Raw genomic sequence first — 20654 nt, 5'->3', positions numbered from 1 at the left:
AAGCAGGGAGGAGGTTGGGGAAGGGGAAAGGGAAGGGGGGAGGATGTGAGTCGGGCCGTCGGAGGGAGCCGTCTGGGCCGGGTTATGTGGGCGGGGGCTCCCTCCTGCTGTCGGGATAAGTCGCGATAGACCTTAGACAGTCTAAAAAAGCAGGAGGGGCGTGAAGGGAGGGGTCTGCCTGGCTTGCGTGGAGAACAAGGTTAAATTTGGACGACCGGGGATCAGCGGGGCGGGGAGCTGAGAATTAGGGTGGCCACTCCTGCTCGGGGGGGGGTGCAGGAGGGGCTGGGGGCCGCCTGCGGGAGCCATGCGGGTCCCGACTGGAGGCGCAGGTGACCCCCGGCAGCCCCGCCGGTGTGTGCTGAGCATATGGGCTCCCCCCGCTCCCCGTAACCCTATCCGGCCGGAGCCGCGGTTTCAACTGCGGACAATGCAATCAGGGGAGCCCTGCGGGGGCACTTCTTCGTGCCGGGGAGCATATGGGGAACAAGGCAGGCGGGAGGGCGCCGGGGGCCTGCCAGGGCGGCTAATTTCATTTGCAGGTAGCCCAGGAGGAGGGGGGCCGGGAGAGCACAGCTGGCGGCCCGGCACGGCTCGGCACGGCTCGGCACGGCACGGCCGAGGGGCTGGCACCAGCCCCGGGGGTCCCTCCGCCGCTTTTGCCGCCGCGGGGCCCGGTGGGTCCGAAATGCCCCCGCAGAAAAGCCGGATCCCCAGGATATCCCCCCTCCCCCGGGGCGGTGCTGCCCGTCGGGGCTCCCCGGGGCCACCTGTTAGCCACGGGGAAAGGCCCCGCCGGGTGGGAGGGGGAGCGCGGTGGCGGGGGCAGACGAGCAGGATTTACCAGCTTCTGGCCACTGCCGACTTTTGCATCTGTCAGGGTGCTAATTATTGCCTTTAATAGAGACAAAGAACAGCTCCTAATGATGCTCCCTCTAATTCTCACCTGCTCCTGCCCTTCTCCCGCAGCAGCACTCCCTCGCCGGAGCCCTGCTAATTGGGAAAGCTGCTCTGCTTATTGCGACCTCCCTACAGATGGGGGGAAGGGGGGGCGGCGACGACGGCAGGGGCTGGGGCGGTGGGTGCAGGGCACCGGTGGCGGACCTCCAGGAGCAAAACCGGGGGAGGGGGGCTACATCCTGAGCGGGGCTGGCCTAACGGCGGCTCCCCATCCTCGCCCCGGGCGCGGCGGGGCTCAGCATCCCCGGGCCGCCGCGGGCTCGGTGGCGGAGCGGGCTTTGCCCCCGCACTACGGCGGGGACTGGGATGGTCTTTAGCCCTTCACCGGCCCGGCCCGGCCTTTGGCTTGCGGCGGAGGCTGGCAGAAGAGCGGCCGTCGCGGGGCGGGGGGGACCGTCCCAAGCCGCTGGCAGACATCTGGCTGTCAGCCCCTTATTTTGCACGACTTTCTCTCCCCCCCCACTCACCCCCCGCGGAGAAGGCAGAAGCGGAGGGTCTTGTGCCGCAAGGATCGCCTTCAGAGCCGCAGCCCGACACAGAGGTAGCACCCTAAGGCGGCCTTAAAGCGAGGGGGCAGCGCCAGCGCCCTCCTGGCCGCCAGGGTTTGGGGCAGCTCTCCTGTCGGAGGAGGCACTGGGGCAATCAGCGGGATGCCCGCCCCCCGTGTGGCCTGTCCCCCGCCTCGGCCTTGGTCCCCGGGGCTCCATCCGTCCCGGCGTTAAATGGGGTTTGGTTGCCAAAATCGGTACTGAGGGTGCTGGGAAGCGGAGCTTCTCTCTTGGGACAGGGGGAGGTTGGGCTGGGTGTCTCTGGAAAAGGGGGGGGGGGCTGTTTCTCATCGTCACTGGGGGGATGCTGGGGTGGCGGGCATTCTTTTCCGAGCCCCGTTTCCCTTCCCTGAAAGGGTTGGTATGGGGCGAGCCGCAGAAGGAAGGAGCAAACCCCACAAGGCAGGAGCCGACAGGGGCTGCCGGGCCGGGACCGGCTCACACCCCGCGGGGACGCCAGCCCGCCCCGGCCGCCTGGGAACCGCTTCGCTGTACACAGTAAAAAAAAAAAAATAATAAAAAAAAAAGTCCCCCGCGTCCGGACGCGCTCTCATTCTCCCTCGGGTGTCTGTGTGCCCAGAACTCCTCCGTGGCCGGTTATGAGCTATAGATATATATACACATATATATGCGCGCTATCTTGCGTTTATGCGTATGTAGCTGGCTAGTTATTTTAAATAGTCTAGCTACTTACCGGTCTATATAGAGAGGTGTGTAAAGGTTTGCTCGGGCAAGGATGGGGGTTTCGCGGTCTCCCTGCCCACCCGCAGCCCGGAGCGCGGTGCCGGGCGGGAGCGGCCCCCCCGGGGCGGGCGGCAGCGGGACCGTGGGAACCGCGCCCGGGGAGCCCCGCTGCCCGTCCTGCCGCCCCCCCGGGGGGCAGCCGCCGCCGGGGGCTGCCTACCTCCTTTTCCTCAGAAAACGAGATTCGCTTGGGTTATTCCCCTTCTCCTTACAGGAAAAGGGGAAGCCACAGGCTGCTCCACGCCCGCACCCTGCGTGCGTGAAGACAGCCCTTGCCTTGGGGTCTGCGGGAAAACGAAATATTTCTTGTCCAAATGCCTGAGTACAGAGCTGCTAAAATACGCCCGGGCGAGACATACTATCGTCTTCGGGAGGGGAAAAAACCCAACCACAATAATACAAAAAAACCCCAAACAAACAACAAATGACTGTTCCCAAATAATTTTCCTTTCCGTGGATTTTCGTTTGGGTGGGTTTTGGTTGAAGCTCAAGTGCGCAGAAGCGATTACAATGAGCGAACATCCCATCGCCAAGTTTAATGCTTCCCCGAATTAATATTTAGCTCTTGCCAAGAGCGGGAATATCGGTAGACAAAAAAATTTCATATTACGAGCCCAGTTACAGCCGTTTCTTTCCTTGCCGCCCTTATTCTGCGAGGAACAAATGAGGAAAAAAAAAAAAAAAAAAAAGGTTTCGATTAGCCAACGAAGCAAACTAACAAAAAACTTAGGGAAAAGGCAAGGATGCGCCTAAAATGTTCCCCTCCCTTCCCCGCTTTGCGGCCGGTAACCCACCGGCTGTCCCGCCGCGGTCCCGCACCAGCGCCGCTACCAGCACCTGCCTCCGCCTCCCGCTCGGAGCAGCAAGGAAGAGGAAAAGGCCATTTCTTTAAAATGTGGTGTTTTTTTTTTTTTTTATTTAAAATCTCAACAGTGGATCACTTCTTTTTTTTTTTTTTTTTTTTTTTTGCAACCAAACAAGTAATAAATATTATTTAGCAACTTTTTTCTTTTTTCTTTTTTTTTTCTTTTTTTTTTTTACAAAAATAAACAGATGATAAAATCTCTGCAAGGGGCAGCGATAAGAAAAGTTGTTATTTCAGAAACAAGCCCAAGTTCTCAGTATTGCAACACGGACAGTGTGAAAGTTCCTACACAGAAAGAGCATTAAAGAGTTCAAACTTTGTTAAAGGTGGCAGGAACGAAAAAAAAAAAAAAACAAACCAAAACACCAAAACCAAAACCCCAACGTGTTATACGCTTAAAAAAAAGACCAAGCCCAACAAACCCCAAGAACCCAAACCAACGAAATCAAGGCAGACCGACCCCTTATTCACTCATGAGGCTTACACAGTACAAGTGCACGGACGGAAAGCTCAGGCAGAGCGGACTTGCATCGTTATCGTTGAACGGTATATTTACAAATCCCGAACCAGACAGGGAAACCGGAAAAAAAACCAAACCAAACCAACAAAACCCAAAACGGCGGGCAGGGGAGCGGGGGAAGAGGAAGTAAACGGACTTTCCAGGTTACACTTCCACCCGGAGCCCCGCTGCTCCCCGCCAGTGCCGGGAGTCCCCGGAGCGGCGGCCGAGTGTTCCCGGGATGCCGGGATGGGCTTTCCGGGGCGGGATGTGACCCAGAAACGGCTCCAAAGGCTCTACGTGTAGAAACGAAACCGGGGGGGGGAAGAGGGGGGGAGACACAAACAAACAAACAAACAAACGAGCAAACGAGCAAAACCCCCTCTGCAGTTTTGGTTCCTCCATTTGCGACGAGCCTAGGACTAGTTTCCCCTCCTAGCGAAGTTATCGACAACAAAGTAAATGAAAAATAAAGAAGATGCGCGGGCGTTTACTTGCGTCGGGGTGCTTTTCCCCGCCGCATGGGAAGCAGAGCAGATCCCGGGCCGGGCTCCATCCCTTCCCGCCGCCCCTCCGACGGCCCCGGGAGCGGGGGGTGGGGGGGACCCGCTGCCGCCGAGGGGAGGGGAGGGGGCGCGTTTGTAGGTCCTGGAGGTGCCGGGGCGGCGCGGGGCGCGGCGGGGCGGCCCCGCCGAGGGGCTCATTTGGTGTCGGTGGTTAATCTGGGGAGGCTGGCGGTGCCCATGCCGGAGACGTGGTGGTGCGGCGGGGCCGACACCTGGCACATGCTGCAGGGGCAGGGCATCCCCCCCCAGTGCTGGAAGCCGCTGCCCAGCGGGGCGGCGGCGGCGGCCGAGGGCGACTTGAGGAGCCCGTGGGGGGGCCGGATGGAGCTGACGGCCGAGAGGCCGGAGCCGGGCAGGGAGGCGCTGGAGACGGCGGCGGGGGGCAGGATGGGGTGGTGGACGGGGTGCGAGGCGGGGTGGCCCGGGTGGCCGGGCAGCGGGGCGGAGTGGGCACCCATGCCGCCGGGGCAGGCGGCGGGGTGGAAGCCGGCGTGGTGCCCGCCGTAGATCTCGCTGACCAGGCGCTTCATCTCCTCCAGGGAGTTGGTGAGCATGAGGATGTAGTTGCGCGCCAGGAGGAGCGTGGCGATCTTGGAGAGCTTGCGCACCGACGGGCCGTGGGCGTAGGGCATCACCTCCCGCAGCCCGTCCATGGCGATGTTCAGGTCGTGCATCCGCTTGCGCTCCCGGCTGTTGATCTTCAGCCGCAGCTGCTGCAGCTCCGGCTCCGTCATCTGCTTCTTGTCCTTCTTGGAGGAGGACGAGGAGGACGAGGAGGAGGAGGACGACGAGGACTTGAAGCCCAGCTTGTCCACCACCACCACCCCCGCAGCGCTCATGGCGCTGCGCAGCTCGGCGCTCAGCTCCGGCGGGGAGTCGCTCTGCGTGGAGCTGGACACGGTGCCGCCCGTGAAGCCCCCGCCGCTGCCTTTATTCCTGGCCGTGAGGAAGAGGTCATCGGGCTCCGGGGAGGACGGGCGGCTGGAGACCAGGCTGGCGTCCGAGTCCATGGCCCGGCGGGCGGGACGGCGGCGCGCACCGGGCTGCCTGCGGGGAGGGGAGAGAGCCCGCAGGCGGCCCCGGGTCAGCGCCCGCGGAAACTTGGCGGGGCGCCGTCACCGCCCGCTCGCCAGGTCGGCGAGCCCGCTCCGCCGCCGCTCCGCGGGGCCGCCCTCGGGGGGCGCCTCCTCCTCCCTCCCGTCCCGTCCCGTCCCGTCCCGTCCCGTCCCTCCCTCCCTCCGCGCCTTTCCGCCGGGCCGGGGGCTCGGGGGATGCCGCGCCGGGGTGCGCGGGCGCGGGGAGCACTTACCGTGCGCGGGGCGGCCGTGGGGAGCGGCGCGCCGTGACGGGCGAGCACGGCAGCAGCGCGCACCTTGCGGCGGTGGCGGCGGCGGCTTTATAGCCGCGCCGGGGAGGAACGATGTCACCGGGCGGGAGGGGGGCTGCGCCAATTGGCGGCGGCGGCGGCGGCGGGGGGGGGGGGCGGCCGGGGGGGGGGGGGGGCGGCTGATGTCACCGGGGCCAGTCCCGGCTCGATGGGGCGGGCGGACGGGGGGGCGACGGCCGGCAGCGGCGCGGGGAGCCCGGTGGGGGGGCGCGGTGGGAGGGAGGGACTTTTGTCAAATCCATAATAAAATGCAACAATGACAGCGCCGGGAACAGCTGTTGGGGGGGCGGGACGGGACGGGGACAGGACCAAACAGCCCCTGGCCCCGCCGCCGCAACGCCCTCGGGGAAGCCGCGCTGCCCGGCTCCCGCCAGCACGCCGGTGTTTCCCCGTGCCCCGTCCCGCCCCGCTGGGAAGCGCTCAGCCCCGACCCCGCCACACGCACCGGGCGGCCGGCGCGCTTCCCCCCGGCGGGTGCCCCCTCCTGCCTCCAGCCCCGTCGTTATCCCCTCGTTAAGTGCTGCAAAGGGAGGCGGAGGGGGAGAAAAAAAGTGATTTCGGCCACCCCGTTCACCACGAGCGGATTTCCCCGCGGAGGCCGCCGGGCGGTGCCGGGCAGCGCCGGCCCCAGCGGGGACCCCCGGCCCCGGCGCCGCAGCTACCGGGAGAAGAAGCCGGAGCGGCCACCAAAACCGACCCCCAAACAACCCTCCAGCAAGACCGGAGGAGGAGAGGGGAGAGAAAGAAAAAAAAAGAAAAAAAGACTTTAACAAAGAAAAAAAAAAAGACTTGAACAAAAAAGTGACTTTCGGAAATGCCTCCCGCCGCCCTCCGCGCCTCGCCCCGCTCCCGGCGAGCCCCTTCGCCCCGGCAGCTCCGTGCAACAAGGCCGGGGCTTCCTCCCACCGGGGTAAATCCCCCCCCGGCCCCTTTGCCTTTGTTGTATTATTTTTATACCCGTGTGTTTCCCAGCTGGCCCGGCAAGCCTCAACCATCCGTTAAATATGTATTTAAAACGTTAAGAAGTGAAGCGTGGAAATGTGTTTCCCAACGGTTGCGGGGATGATCCGTAACAGGTCAATTAGGAAAATCTGTCCCAGCGACAGCCGGGCCCGCCGCCGCCCGCCGCCCGGCGTGTGTCCCGCTGCCGCCCGGGCGGCCCCCGGCCTGGCCACCCGGGACGTGCCCCGGGCTCCCCCCGGCCGGGCGGGCGGAGGGGCCGACCCGGCCCTCAGTTCCCGCACCTGCTTGCGGGGCTGCGGAGCCCGGCCGAGGGGAGGCGGGGGGGGACGTTACACACACGTTCCCCTCCGCTCCCGGGGGGATGGGGGGGGTAAGGCGGGGGGGGAGCTGGGAGTGAGCCCTGGAGGTGAGCAGCGGGACGGGGAGCGGGGGGACACGTCTGTGCAAACTTTGCATTTATTTCATGGTCGGGAAGCGGCGAGGCGGCAGCGGGAAGCCTGCCTCTGCCTTTTGACTGATGGCTCTATACGGCGCATTGTTGGAGCCGCATAAAACAGGGCAACAACGAGCACAACTAATTAAGCGCCGGCGCCTTTCCCCCGGCCGCCGGCTCCGGGCAGGGCCTGCCCGGGGGAGAGGAAACGGGTCCCGGCCAGGCCAGGCGGGGCGGGGGGCGGCCGCCCCCGGGGCCGCGGTGCTGGGGCGAGAACGAGGAAAACGCCGTCATCGTTCGTCTCCCTTCCGCCTCCCAGGGCTCGGTAATTTTCCTTCTTAAGAGACTGGGATGTTTCCTTCTCAACAGGTCAGACCCGCCGCCCCTCCGCACCCCGAACGGATCGGGGGGAGGGTCCGTTCTCCCCATCGGGTTTGCGGCACCGCTGTCGTGCCGCGGCCGCGGGCTCAGCCCCGTGGAGTGGGTTTCACCAGCCACTTCATCAGCCCGGGGACCGGACGGGACGGGACCCCCGAGTCCCAGCGGCCGTGCCGGCCCGCCGCCCGCTCCGCAGCCCCGGGGAGTCCCGCTCGGACGGGCGGGACGGGCAGGGCACTCCGAGGCGCCGGGAGGCCGGGCGGGGGCTGGGGGGGGGGCACGGCCGGGGGCTGGAGCAGAGGTGGGGGTTACCTGCCGGGAGGGATGCCGGGGGAAAAGCGGCGAAGAGCCGCCGGCCCCTGCCCCGGGTGAGCGGGGATGGGCAACGGGTGGAGGCGCGGCCGGGGCTGCCGGGGCTCCGGGGCCGGACTGCGCCCGGGGGAGGCAGTTCTCGCAGCACCCTGGGGGTCCCGGGGAGGGAGAAGTGGGCAACGGAATCCTCCCTTTTCCTTTTTTTCCTTTTTCCCTCCCCCGTTTTCCTTTCCTTTTCCCTTTCCCTTTCCCTTTCTCTTCCCTCTTAATTTTTTTTTCATTTTCCTTTCCTCGCCTTTCCCCCCCTTTTTTCCTTTTTTTCCTTTTCCTTTTTTCCCTCCCACCCTCCAGAGAGGAAACCCCGCGCCGCCGCCAAGAAGCCGGGGTCTATGTCCCTAACGGGGCGAGCAATGCCTCCGATGATCACCGTCCATCTGTCTGGACGTGAACTCTGTCCCGCCCGCAGCCCGCGGGGCTCCTTGCGCAGGGGAGCGCGGGGTTTGTGCGGGGCTGGGGCCGGCTGGGCTGCTGGCAGCGAGACGGTGCTTCTACGCCGTCCTCGTCGGAAGGAGGCAGGGAGTGCAAGGAAGAAGGAGGATGGTATCTGCCGTGAGATGTCAAATTAAATGTCACACGTGTCCGTGTCCCCCGTCCCCCGATTCAGTAAGGCTCGGTGTTGCAAACTGCCGCTCGTTGGCACGTCCCGGGAAGGCAGCCCCGGAGGGCTCCCAAGAGGAGCTCTTCACCCTAACTTGCTTTTGACACTAAAATATGGAGCAGAGCCCATTTTCTTACCTATGGATATGTTTGGGGTTTTTTTTAAATTGCAACTGTAGGCAACTAAAGCATGAATGAAGGCAATCAGGGAACATGATGAAGCGATAACTTAATAAAAACCAGACTGGTGCTTTCATGTTGAAAATCACTCGGAATGTCATTAGGTTATTGTTTGGGATTGCTATTGCCTATGTTCCCTCGAGGCCTACGGCCCAGGGTCCTTTCCTCATGGATACCACACGGCTACACTGAAACTGCCCCTGCCCGGCTGTAAGGGCTCTGAGGCACCCGAAGGACGAAAAGCCTGTGTGGGACCTCAGCTCCTGGAGGATTGGCAGCTGAAAACAGTTTTAATGATGCTTCGGAAACTGTTAAGGCCTGATCCCCAGTGCTGTCTGTCTCCCATCTGTTAGCAGTGGGCTCAAAATTGGGCTTTGCAGCTCCAGAGGCTTTTAAACTTTTCAGTTGAGAGTGTGGGCTTCAGGGAGTCCACTGGGGTCACAGTTCCTCCCCCTCCCCTCCATCCCCAGAACACCGCAGGATCACAAATCTCAGCACCTGACACTGAGGACATGAGGATATGGGGGATGCCTGCAAGCTCTCTGCCCACTGCTTAAAGGTATGAGGGGAGTCTCAGGGCAGGGAATTATAAGGTGACTTCTCAAAGGTTCAGGTTTGGCTATTTTATTTTATTTTATTTTATTTTATTTTATTTTATTTTATTTTATTTTATTTTTCCCCTTTTTGGATATACCTGACTCAGAACCATCTCCCCAAATGTATTTTTTGCTGTTATTCTGAACTTACAAGTGAAACCCATCTTGTGGGATTCGATACCGTACCACCTGCCCAACTAACATATTTGATACCTGTGATCTCCAAGAAAGGGGCCTCAGTTCATTGAGCCAGGCAGTTGTTTTTATTCTGGTGGGATTCTTCTTCTTCTTCTTCTTCTTTTTTTTTTTTCAGTGCAAGATTTGTTTTTGTTAACACTTGTTCAATTGAAATGTTGGAGACACATGCTCTTTGCCAAAAACTCAGCATGTCTTCCCATTCAATCAGAGACTGGAAAAGCTTCTAATCTTCACAGGAGTCACCCAGAGGGAAGTCTCAGAAATACCAGAGCTGATGTTTGTGATATTTGCAGGATTAAAAATATGCAGGAAATAGGCCATCTCCTATTCTCATCTAGCAGGAAAAACCCCTGCTTTATTTATAAACTTTTGTCACTTATGAGCCTGCTGTCATCTACAACAAAATAATTAGACCGCTATTTAAAACCCGGGCTAGATTCTGTGTCTTACGTCTTTCAGGCTCAGTCGTCCCTCCTCTCAAGCACGGCCATTTACTCCAACAGGGCAAGTCTCACACCCGTGAGATTAATGGGGACTGGCTTTCTCTGACCTTAAGACGTTATCAAAAGCACCTCATCCAGCCTTCTTTCGGCTCTTCGGTGCAGGTGTAAGACATACGAGCTTTCTGACCATCGTGTGTTATGCTTAATGCAAGATGCTGTATTTTTTTACAAGATACGGTATGATTTCACTTAATGCACTGCTGGAGGAAAAACTTTAAGGATGCAACAAATAACTCCATACCACCATTTTATATCCTTAACGAAAGGTAATTCCTAAAGCTTATAAAGCAGTATGATAACTATTTCATTTTAACAGCTGCTACGTGTTATCATCAATTTCACTTCTCATTGACAACACCATCTCCTACGGGCAAACGAGGAGAAAGAGGCTGAAACAAAAATGAGAGGCTGAGTAGAGAAATACCTGTGCGGCACTGGTTCTGTGTGGCTGGCGAAGCATTTCTAGTCTGCAGAGGAGCGGGACCTCTGAAGAAATGTCACCTCGCTCAGCAGAGGTCCGCTGTGCATCATGCCTTTCCTCGGACCCGGGGGCGGGAGGTGCAAACCTGCCAGCCTTGGCTGTTGTTGAGTCCAGGCACCGCTCTGTTTCAGAGGAGATATGATGCTAGTGAGAAATGATGTGTTCAAATTTCCCTGGGCTTGATGCTGTCCTTCATGCACAAATCCACCCGAAATGAGCTGCCAAAGTGGGGAAGGAGCAGTGGGAACATCTAAGAGAAACAAATCAATGCAACTGCTTTATATGGACAGAGGCAAGGAAACGGAGCTGGAGAGGGAATTACAGATGTGTGCCGTGATTTGCCCAGTCACGCGCAGTTTTCTGTCCCGCAGGTGGTCTGAACTGGGGACCCTTGAACTGGGGGTTTTGCTTTGCGCCAACCAACCTGGACACCAACAGGATTTGAAAACCACCCGTGCGTTCAATCCGGTGAACTGGTCTGAACTGCCTTCATCCCCTGGTCCCAGCAGCAGGGCCTGAGGGTGGAAAAGAAATACATGTGGTGTTATATAGATGGAGGGGCAAAGAAAGCCTGGGCACAACTGGGTGTATCTATCTCCTCTGCAAAAAACGGAGTATCCTTGTCAGGACTGAATTTAGTCTAGAAAATCATTTTACTCTCCCTTTTTTCAGGAAATTCCCAGGTAATACAGCATAGACTTTTAGTTCTAACTTTGAATTTCCTGGGCAGCTTTTTTGTAATTCTTTTTTTTTTCACATTTTGCCATTTGTCTGCATGAGGCACTCATACTACCCTTGATCTCTTTTCCACTTTCCATGTCTTTATTTTGAATGAGAGCTCCTTAGAAATGGAGTCCTGGTGGAGTTTTAGTGATGAGCAGAACATGAAAACTTGGGTATGTTTTGCTTCCTATGCAAACACTCGCTGGAAACAAAATTTTCCTCAGGTCATTCCTTTGTTTTGTCCCCACCCTGTGCTCAGGAGAAAAATGCTTTAGGTTAATAGGTTATTGCCAATAGGTTATTGCATCTGCCTGACCGAGCCCCAAGGATTTTGTTGCTGTGCACGCTCATCATGGACTGTTCCCCCATCCGAAGGTGTCGGTGCTCTTCAGAGTGGGTTTCATATGGTGGCAACACTGGTCTGGCTCACGCGAACCACTCTCTGGCCGTGGGCATTTCACTGCCGGTGTTACGAGAGGCCCTTGACCCTTGGGATGGAGAAGTTCTTAACCGATCTGTTCTTTAATGTGAAAAAAACCAACCAAACAAAAAGAGTAAAGAAGGTTGGGTAGCAAAAGTCTGTACTAGAAATTTGGTGAGATTTCTCCTTAATTCGTTGAGAGTTTTGGGCGCCTGTCGCCTTCCTGTGTCATACCGGGACTTGCATTAATGGAGTAACAGCTGAACTAAGCGTTCGGAATGAACATATCAAAGCCTCGAGTCTGTACGACACCATCTCTCGTCGCCCATGATGTCAAAGGTTGTGGCGAATGTCTCCCTCGCTTTCTGGGTGGCATTGTTCGGGAGAGTGGCCCCAGCAGATGGCCCGAAAACCGCACCTCGGCCAAGCAAAGGAGGACCACATGTGACGAACCATAGATGTCTCATTAGCAAACAGGGGGGAAAAAAGCAAGGATGAGAAAAAAAGATAAAAAGAATACACAAAGACATTTACATATTTACATTGTTTCTCCCTCATTTCCAATTCTCCTTTAGCTGAAGTGTCAGTGGGCTCGCTTTTCTCCTTCTGTTTGTATGTTTACTTGTGCTAAATAGATTATGATAATCAGGCACATAAATGCATGCAACTGTTATTATGGCATTTTAATCACAGAGTTTTTCACTGAAAGCCTTCATTAGAATTCTCATAATCTCACTTGTTAGTGTAACAAACAGTAATAAATGCCAAGGAACTGGGATTAAGTCAGAGACATTCAGACATTAAAGGAGGAATATGGAAATGTTGTCAAATCTCCGCATTATTTATTGAAATGTCACATAAACAGTTCAGGACTTTAAATATCTTACTCATTAGAAGGAGAGGGTGTGCAGCCACCTGAAGATAGCAATCTTATTTTTTTAGGGAGTGCTGGAACCATATGGCTCTCATCGACTCTTCCCAACTTTGCTGGACAACCCAGGCACTTTCTAGCTATTCCTTCATATTTATAAGCTCCATCCCCGAGACATTTATCTGGGTGGGGGGTTGTTCCCGGGTGGCCGGACATGACACGGGAAGGCAACACGCTCGCTTTTATGCGGCTCTCCTGTGTCTTTGGAGAGAGATGTCCGCTGTACCTGCTCGCACCAGGGGTCCCGGCTCCACCAGCTGACCGTGGAGCTGAAGGCCTCCTAACACCATCTGACTATCCCTTGGCAAAAGGAGGGAAGCCTGCAGGGATGTGCTAGGGTAGCCCAGGATTTTACCCCACCACTGTTCTCACGGGCTTGCTTCGGGGGCGCAGCTGAGGGAGCAAGATGGGGATTTGCCACTGATTTTTTCAGACCATAAAAAATGTAGCGCATCCCTTGAAGTCCTGGGAAAACGTGCGCTGCTCAGGCTGGGAGCGGGGCTGCACGCACACCCGGCCCATGCCTTCCTTGACAGGCGATGCTTGCCTCCCCTCTGTGCGTTAACCCGCTGCTGCGGGGAAGGGATGTTGTTCATAGCAGAAGACACAGAAAATAGCTGCTCTTTTCATGCAACTCAGCCTACACGTTTTATACCGTGCAGGCAAGGCCTCCTCCCACTCATGAATATGCACCCGCGCTCCCCCCTCCCTGCGGGAATGGGTGCGGAGGTGGGCTGTGGGGCCTGGCCCCCTGCCACTGCCGGCGCCTGTATAAAACACTTGAGTAGCAGAGTTATTCACAGTGGTTTGGGTTCCCCCCCCCCCCCCTCCTTTTTCCTTTTGTATTTTTCCCTTTTAAGAACAAAAAGGAAAACTGAATGCGAAAGACAACCGCGCTCGTGTTGGGTTTCCCACCGTTTGGCTCATGGTGGGGCATCCCTCGTGGCCGTCTAAGATGCGCCCTCCCGGGTGTGGGCGAGATGCTGAAGCAGGTGAACAGCCTTGAGTTTCGCATGTGCTATTTTTCTGCGTTCAACCAGGCAGTAGCAATAAGTGTCACAGGAAGAGACCAAATCTTTCCATGGCAAAACTCTTGTTGCCCCCGAAGGAGTGAGGACCCTCAGTTCTTGTGGGAACTGGAGAAGGATTTATCGAATCTGTTCTGAAAGTGAAGTTTGATTCCTCTTTCCAGAATAAAAGACCCATTTTGCGAGAGACACCATATATACGCTGTTTAGATAAAATTCTGAGTCAGCACCCTCTGCAAGCATGAGCTGTCATTCATCTGCCTGAGAAAGATAAAATCTGTATAGCACTAGGAAAGAAAAAAGGAAAAGGCATTACTCAAATTTAACTGCTGTGCAAATGCTGTATCACCCGGGATTTTTAATACTGACGCAAACGCAAAAGACAGATGAGGGTTATCTAAAAGTACAAGTTTTGATGCTTTGAATCTGAGGTTTCTGTGGTGTCTCCCTCCCTCCCCTCCTAAAATACAAGCCATCCAGAAGGGATTTATGTTCACAGGAGCCGATGCGCCAGCGAGACCACTTCATTCCAAACTCCCCCCCCTTGAAACTCGGAGGAAATATTTTTGCAGACTCCAGTGTGATAGCACTTTACAGGCCTCAGTTGCTCTCTTACCCCACATTAATTTGAAGACCCCTTCTCCACTTAGGAGATCACCCCTCCCTGCCACATCATTTGTGTTTCTGTGCTATAGTCGCTCCCCCTTTCCCATTTGAATCGCTTAAAAGGTACCCCATAGACAGTCCCTCCCCAAGCTGTTGAGCTATAGAAAGATGTTCTTCAGTTGGCAGGGGTTTTATGTATTTGCTGGAAAGAAAAAAAAATAAAAAGAAAGAAAAAAGGAGAGATTCCTTGCTTTTGGTAACATGCTGGCAGGAGTTTTGATCTTTTGCATAACATGCTGAATTGATTACCTTGGGTTCTTCGTACTGTTTCTCCTTCCACCGAGTCGAGTCGGGGAGCTGTGCTCGCCTGGCCGGAGCAGTGGCCCTCACCCACTCCCACGTGCGCCTGGGCTCACTTTATCGAGGCGCAGCGATTTAAAGCACATGTTCCTTTGGAACCGCTTGAAGAAAATGTTCGCAAGTGAAAATATAAATGCCTTAAATAACATATTGCTTGTTTTAACAGTTCCACATGAAGCCTCTCCCTGTCAGTCCACCGCCGATGCGAGTGAGGTCCTGGCATGCTTCGTCTGAGCCATACGTCCTCCAAAGCCTCCTCAGAGGGTAATGCTCTCGGAGGAGCTGGAGGGGTTTCTCTGCCAAAACCCCAGAGCAGCTGCGGCTTTGCCGCTCGTGTTAGCTGCCGAGCACCCGGCACGGAGGTGCAGAGGGGGGACCGGGGCAGGGAAACGGGGATGGCTCAGGCAGGAGACTCACCTACAGGCAACGGGGAGGCTCAAGTCAAGCGACCTGTGAGGGAAAAGCTTGGGAAGGACCAGGAGCATTTAGTGAGAAAGGGCAGAAGTGCAAGCTCTTGGGAGAGGGAAAGGGATGGGGGAAGGAGCGGTGGGCAAGGCGTGTTTCTGGGGATGGGGAGTAGGGGAAAGGACTGGTGTGATGCAGCATTAGGAGCGAGCATCTCAGGGGGCAAGGAGGAGGCACGAGGGTGTTGGTGAAAGAGAAGAGGCAATATTATTGAGGATAGCTTGGGGTTTTTCTGGAAAAGCTGTAACAGGGAAAAAAGTTGTTGCCTGAAAAGGGAGAAAATTTGCAATGACTGTGTAAGCTGTTCTGCAGGCTTTAGAAAGGTCCCTATATTCAGAGCACAGGTTGCATGGATTTAAACCTTGCTTAGCTGCTTACAATTCAAACAAAAATTAACCTGAAGAAAGATCTTCATGTGTTTTGGCTGGATAGGTGTTGACCTGTACCAATAGCTATGAATCCAGAAAAATCTCACTTTCTCAAAAAACGAAAAGTACAGGAATGTAATTTTGAGGTCTACCAGCAAGAGCATGATTTATGCTGGTTTCCCTAATGGCCTTCTTCCCCTTATTTCCAACCCTCTTTCCTCCCATCCTAACTCTGAAGAAATCCAAGTGCTCTCTAGCATTGCCCCGGGCATGGGACACATCCTGATGAAGGGACCTGTGCCCTTGCTGAGGTTAAACGTCTCTGAGGGAGTAAGTAGCTCCATATGGCCATACTCTTTTTTTTTCATGACTTCTTGGTGAGTGGCTGGTAGCACGGAATGAGGCACTTTTACATCTGCTCTGTGTCCCTCACAGCACCAGAAAAATGGCCAAGGACCCCAAGGGTGACCCGGAGGGCCACAGGGAGCTGTGCCCTGGCACTGCTTTGCCCATCCTTTACTGGATACACATGGGTGATTTCACCTGTTTGCCATTCGGCGCCTGCTCTGTGCAAGCCCATTTGATGCTACCAGGTTGGGGTTGGGCACCTCTTGTGCGCATTGCAGACATTTCCCTCTTGCTTTGGGGTGGGCATGGGTGCCAGCTGAACTATTTCAAGGCTCATACCTGTCCATGGAAATGCTCCCGTTTGGCTGCACACCTCTTGCAGCGCGTCTGCAGGGCTATTAGCAGGGGAGCAAGGCTGGCCTGCCAGCACGACTGCAGGCACGCGTAGTTATGAGGTGCTGAGTAAGAGCCATATTTTTGCTGGAGTGAAAGGCAAGGGTTTCTGCGGTGTGACAGCCTCCGTGGCTCTGGGTCTGACTCAACTGTTTTACTTTCAGGAGCGCTCTTCGCTTTCTCCGGTCAGGAGGCCTCTTTCTTTCTGCCTTTCTGTCTCCGCTCTCGGTTTTCTTGGGCTTCCTGGGTGGTGGCGGAGTTGTGATGTCTTGAATACCAATAGTGAAGCTGAACATATGTGAACCTTTCCTAATCCTGCTAATCTTCCTTCAAAAACCTTTCTGAAAGTGTAGGCAACATCCAGATTAAAAAAAAAAAAAAAAAGCTAAAAAAAAAAAAGCTAGTGAGCATTTTAATGACAAATAATCTTTGTAAAGGGGGAGGGGGTTTTTGCCTCAGCTGGAGATGGAGCTTATGAACTACAGCAGGTAGAAATAACTGCTGTATTACCTCATGTAATCTCCGCTATTCAGGGTCAGATTAGGCCTGAATGCAAGACGAAATAGACTTCTCTTTTAAACCGGGGACTTTGTCCCCACAACGGCTATTAGGCGGTAATTAGTTGTGACACAGAATTACCAGCCGCACAATGGCAACCGGAGCCTTACAAGTCCTTTGAAACGCCTTGGAGGAGCTGAATAGATGCTACTTTCAATTTTTAAATTCTGCTCAGAGGTAGGAATTATTGCCTTCCCTCCCGCGCACCGCTTCTCTCCTAGCTTACGTGGTACGTAGATCACACAGGGACCCGGTACCAGTTGAAATTCGGATGTTCCCAGTCAGCTGTCCCATGGGTTGCCTGCAGCTTTTGGCGGGAGGGATGAGATAACAACTTCTTCTTTGATCTCATTAGCTGCGATATTGTGGTGATGACTCAGGACTTGCGTCGACACGCTGGATGCTTTAAGACTTCCTAGAGCTTTGAAGGGGAAAATGAGACCTAATGAAATCAGTCACCGTGGACGTAGGACAGGGCTGGGCTTGCCCATCGGTTAGGGACCTGAGGGAATGAAAAGCTGTCTCTGCCTGCCACCAGGCACGCCGCACACGTGCCGCGCTTCCCAGTACCTACGTATCGCTGGCAGCCTCTGAGGTATTCGGAGTGGAGATCTTAACCAGGCCGCTGTAATATAGATTGTAGCCAGATGTGAACCTGAAACTTTTAGGAACTGGAAAATGAATATCGAGAGCTAAATCTCCATGCTGCTGCCAGTGCGGGGATGAAGGATCGTGCTCCGAGTCTTCAATCTAATCAGCAGCACCGGCAGCCCTGGTACATTGCGCCTTCCCCGAGGCAGCTCTTTGCAAACTGTTTGTTCAGCAATAACATGACAAATGGTTTTATTCCCAGTTCCAGCTAGTGCTGTAAGGCATCGTGGAGGCTGAATCGTAAGGCAAAAGGAAATCTCTTTCCTACCTGGCCAGTCCCGGCACACTTGCTGCGCTTGGCTGCTAGTGGCCCCGAGGAGAAGAGAAGCCCACCTCTGGGGGTCGGGGTGCCCTGGGCGGTACCCGAGTGAGCTGGGGCAGGTGCTGGAGCTGTACGGCCGTGCCAGCACGGTCCCCGCGCTGGTGGGAAGCAGCACGCTCCAGCCAGCGGCTGCCTGGGTGAACGGCCCATCCTGGTCGCTGTGGGGGACAAGAGACCCCCAGGGTCCTGGGGTAGCGGTGGTCCCCGTGCGTCCCCTGAGGTGGTCCTCAGTGCTCATCACCGGGTTTGTATTTACGGGCTTCCTACTTCAGAAGTCAGATTATTTAATTTCTCGTGCCCTCCCCTGTTGTTTGATGGCGGCATCGCCTCTGCCGCTGGCTGCCAGAGCGGGTGGCACCTGGCCGTCCCACTGCTTGGCAGCCGTGCCTCTGCTCAGCCATGCCGGGCAGCGGCAGGAGAGCCGCTGGGAAGCAGGACTGATGCCAGCAGCATTGCGGGGGGGGACCGTGCTCAGGAGGCATTAGCTAACGAGAATGTGGGGTTAACTGAGAGCTCCTTGGTGTGTCCAGCAGCCCGGCCATCGCTGTGTTAGCCCCCGAGTTGACCAGGGGAGCAGCTTCAGAGGATGGTTGCTATAGTCTACCCATATTTCCAAGAGTAAAAATACTATAGTAGAGACTATATGTTACATATTTCCCAGACAGACATGAACACATGCACTTGCTGACATCAAAGTCCTTCATATGCCTCTCCAAAAGAAAAAGACATAAAACCCAGACAGCCTACAAATGCCCAGGGATCACCGAACCATGGGGTCTGCCTTCAAAAATGAGAAAATGGTTTCCTTTCATATCTAGTAGTGGTCCATCTTCCCTGCCCTGCACATAATGCTCATGATTAAAGGGGGAACAGAGCATCTTCCTAGCACGTAAGGAAGGAATTCACCTGCAGAACTGTTAGCACGTGCCCTGTGATATATTTTAAAGGACCCTTGGAACATGTTGCAACAAGGAGACAAATTATACCAGGCAGTTAAATTAAAACCAAAAGACCAGGTTTTATTACCCTTCCCCATGCTGAAAAGTACCTCATTCCTGAAGTAGTCCTGTTGATTTCAAAGCCAAACAAAATCTCTTGAAAGAGAGAGGAACAAAACTGGCAGTACGCTCCAGTACTTAGGACTGCAATTTGTTAATTTTTCCCCAGTAAATTAATTGAAATTGGGACCTTTGATGTAAGTGCTTGATAACATAAAGTTTTTTTCCTTAGGTATCACTTTCACAGAATATCTAAACTTCAATGCTATTTAAGAGAAAGGCTTTTAATGTTTCTCAAAAGAAAGAAAGAAAGAAAATGTGTTAAAAAATTGAGGCTTAAAATCTGTGTTCCTCTTTCTAGCAATTGGAAACCAACCTGCTCCTGCTGACCTTAGCAGACATTTGCTATCAGCCTCCGCCAGAGGGGATTGGGGCCCATCTTCTCTGCTAAAAACCTGGCTCTCAGCGCTGGCCCCGATGTGGGCATGCCAGAGGGGCAGAGCCCTGACCTCAGGGCAACCTCTCGCCTTGACTTCCCACATTAATCTCAAAACCCCTTGACTTCCCAAAGTCAGCTCCTGTATCTGCACCGCAGCATTAGCATCTGCGGTGACTTGGGTTTGCTCCCGCGTGCCACCGGCGTGCTTCGGCTTTGAGATTAAGGTGGTTTATCTGTCGATTGTGCTGTTTGGGAAACATTGTGTTACCTCCAAAACAACTGCAGCTTAAATGCTGTGTAGCCTTTCTCACGCTTTAAACCAAGGTGCAGGGTGTAGATGGGGCTCTCCAAGCTCTTGTTAGACATGTAGGGCTAAAAACACCACTGGGACGACTGGGGCACTATTATTTACATCTGCTTAAATGCACTGCAGGCGAGGGACTGGATGGACCTTGCTTGGTCTCAGCTGCTCTGCGTGGGGCAGAACATTACGCTCCCTTCCTAAGCGGGGCTGCGCCGGGGAGTGGAGGTGAAGTGTCTTACCTGTCCTGGCAGGCGCTTGGATCCAAATCTCTTGGTCCAAAGCTGGCCGCTCCTGCCCTGCCAGGGATGCTCATTCCACTTCCCAGCCCCTCGCCTCAGTGACTGTGCGCTGTCTTATCCTCTATCAACAGGTACTAAATATGTCAAGGACTGAAGCAAGAATTCAGGGATCTACCCTCAAAGGTTTTGTTGATTTATCTTTGCTATAAATCTGTATCTTTTGAGTGATCTGAAATTGATTTCAGGCTCATTCCTCCGTTCCCCCATTTGGTTGTAATTTGGGATGTCAAGGAAATTGTGTTGAAAGAAGAAGATGAGCCAATATGAAAAGGGATTATCTGTCCCATATGGGTAGAAGATGCTGGTGCGGTGGAGAAGGGAGAAGAAAATGTTTGCCTTTACATGTTTGCACATGTGCAGTGCCGGGCAGGACTGGGCTTCCAAGAGGAAAGGAAAAATCAAAAGAAAATCCTTAGCTTAACAGAACCATCCCATGACAAGTTAGTAGCTTCATTAAGACCATCCCTTGGGTAGGGAAGGATATACAGGCAAGTGTTCTCGCATGGGAATTGTAAGTATCCGGTGCGCACTATTTTAGTATCAAATAAGACCTTTTCCTTTCTGAGGAAACATGCACAACTGAAAGGATAAAACAGATCCCTTTTGCAGATCTGTCGGAAAATTATGAAGTATAAATCAGGAAGAGACTTTCTCACTTTTCAGTGGTTTTCATCTGGATTCACTCTGCATGAGAGGACTTCTGAAGACTGGGACAAACTTTTAATGTCATCTTTTACAGCTCCATATCGCTCAGGTAAAAAAAAAAGTGACAGGCTGTTTAGCATGTATCATATCCCGTGTGGATTTTCTACATACTTCTTATTGAGAAGAGGCTGCTTTGCCACGTCAGTTTGCCACGTCTGGGAGCCGCCCTGCCTCCTGCAGTGCTCAGGTAGTCTCCCCACCTCACCAACCTGCTTCTGCAGCTGTTGGGGCTGGGCAAGGAGGTGCCTGTGACTGCGGCTTGACATGCCCCTCACCGAGGAGCAGTTCTTTTGGAGCTCCTGTGTTTATCTGATGCTCTTTTCCCCGCACCTCAGGCTCTCCCCTGAGCTGAATGTCCCAGCGGTTGCCCTTGGCTTCCTGCCGCCAGCCTGTCCAAACTGCTTCCCCTTCCCTTCCCCACTGTCATTCTTCTAGTGTGCAGCCAGGCTCCATTTCCTTGTCTGG

At 54.8% G+C, this 20654-nt stretch overlaps 1 protein-coding gene across 1 annotated transcript; it reads right to left on the bottom strand.

The window, feature by feature from the left end:
- Window positions 1–3562: 3562 nt before the first annotated feature.
- On the bottom strand, window positions 3563–5546 carry OLIG2 (oligodendrocyte transcription factor 2). Its single transcript, XM_075770686.1, has 2 exons — window positions 5492–5546; window positions 3563–5229 (listed from the first exon to the last, which is right to left on the bottom strand). Exon 2 carries the CDS (start codon window positions 5190–5192, stop codon window positions 4317–4319), a length of 876 nt encoding a protein of 291 aa, XP_075626801.1. The 5' UTR covers window positions 5193–5229; window positions 5492–5546; the 3' UTR covers window positions 3563–4316.
- Between the last annotated feature and the right edge of the window lie 15108 nt (window positions 5547–20654).

Source organism: Balearica regulorum, chromosome 1 (assembly GCF_011004875.1).
Source record: "Balearica regulorum gibbericeps isolate bBalReg1 chromosome 1, bBalReg1.pri, whole genome shotgun sequence".
Taxonomy (NCBI): Eukaryota; Metazoa; Chordata; class Aves; order Gruiformes; family Gruidae; genus Balearica; species Balearica regulorum.
The sequence above is the reverse complement of the archived record's forward strand: the minus strand, read 5'-3'. Positions and strand labels throughout refer to the sequence as shown.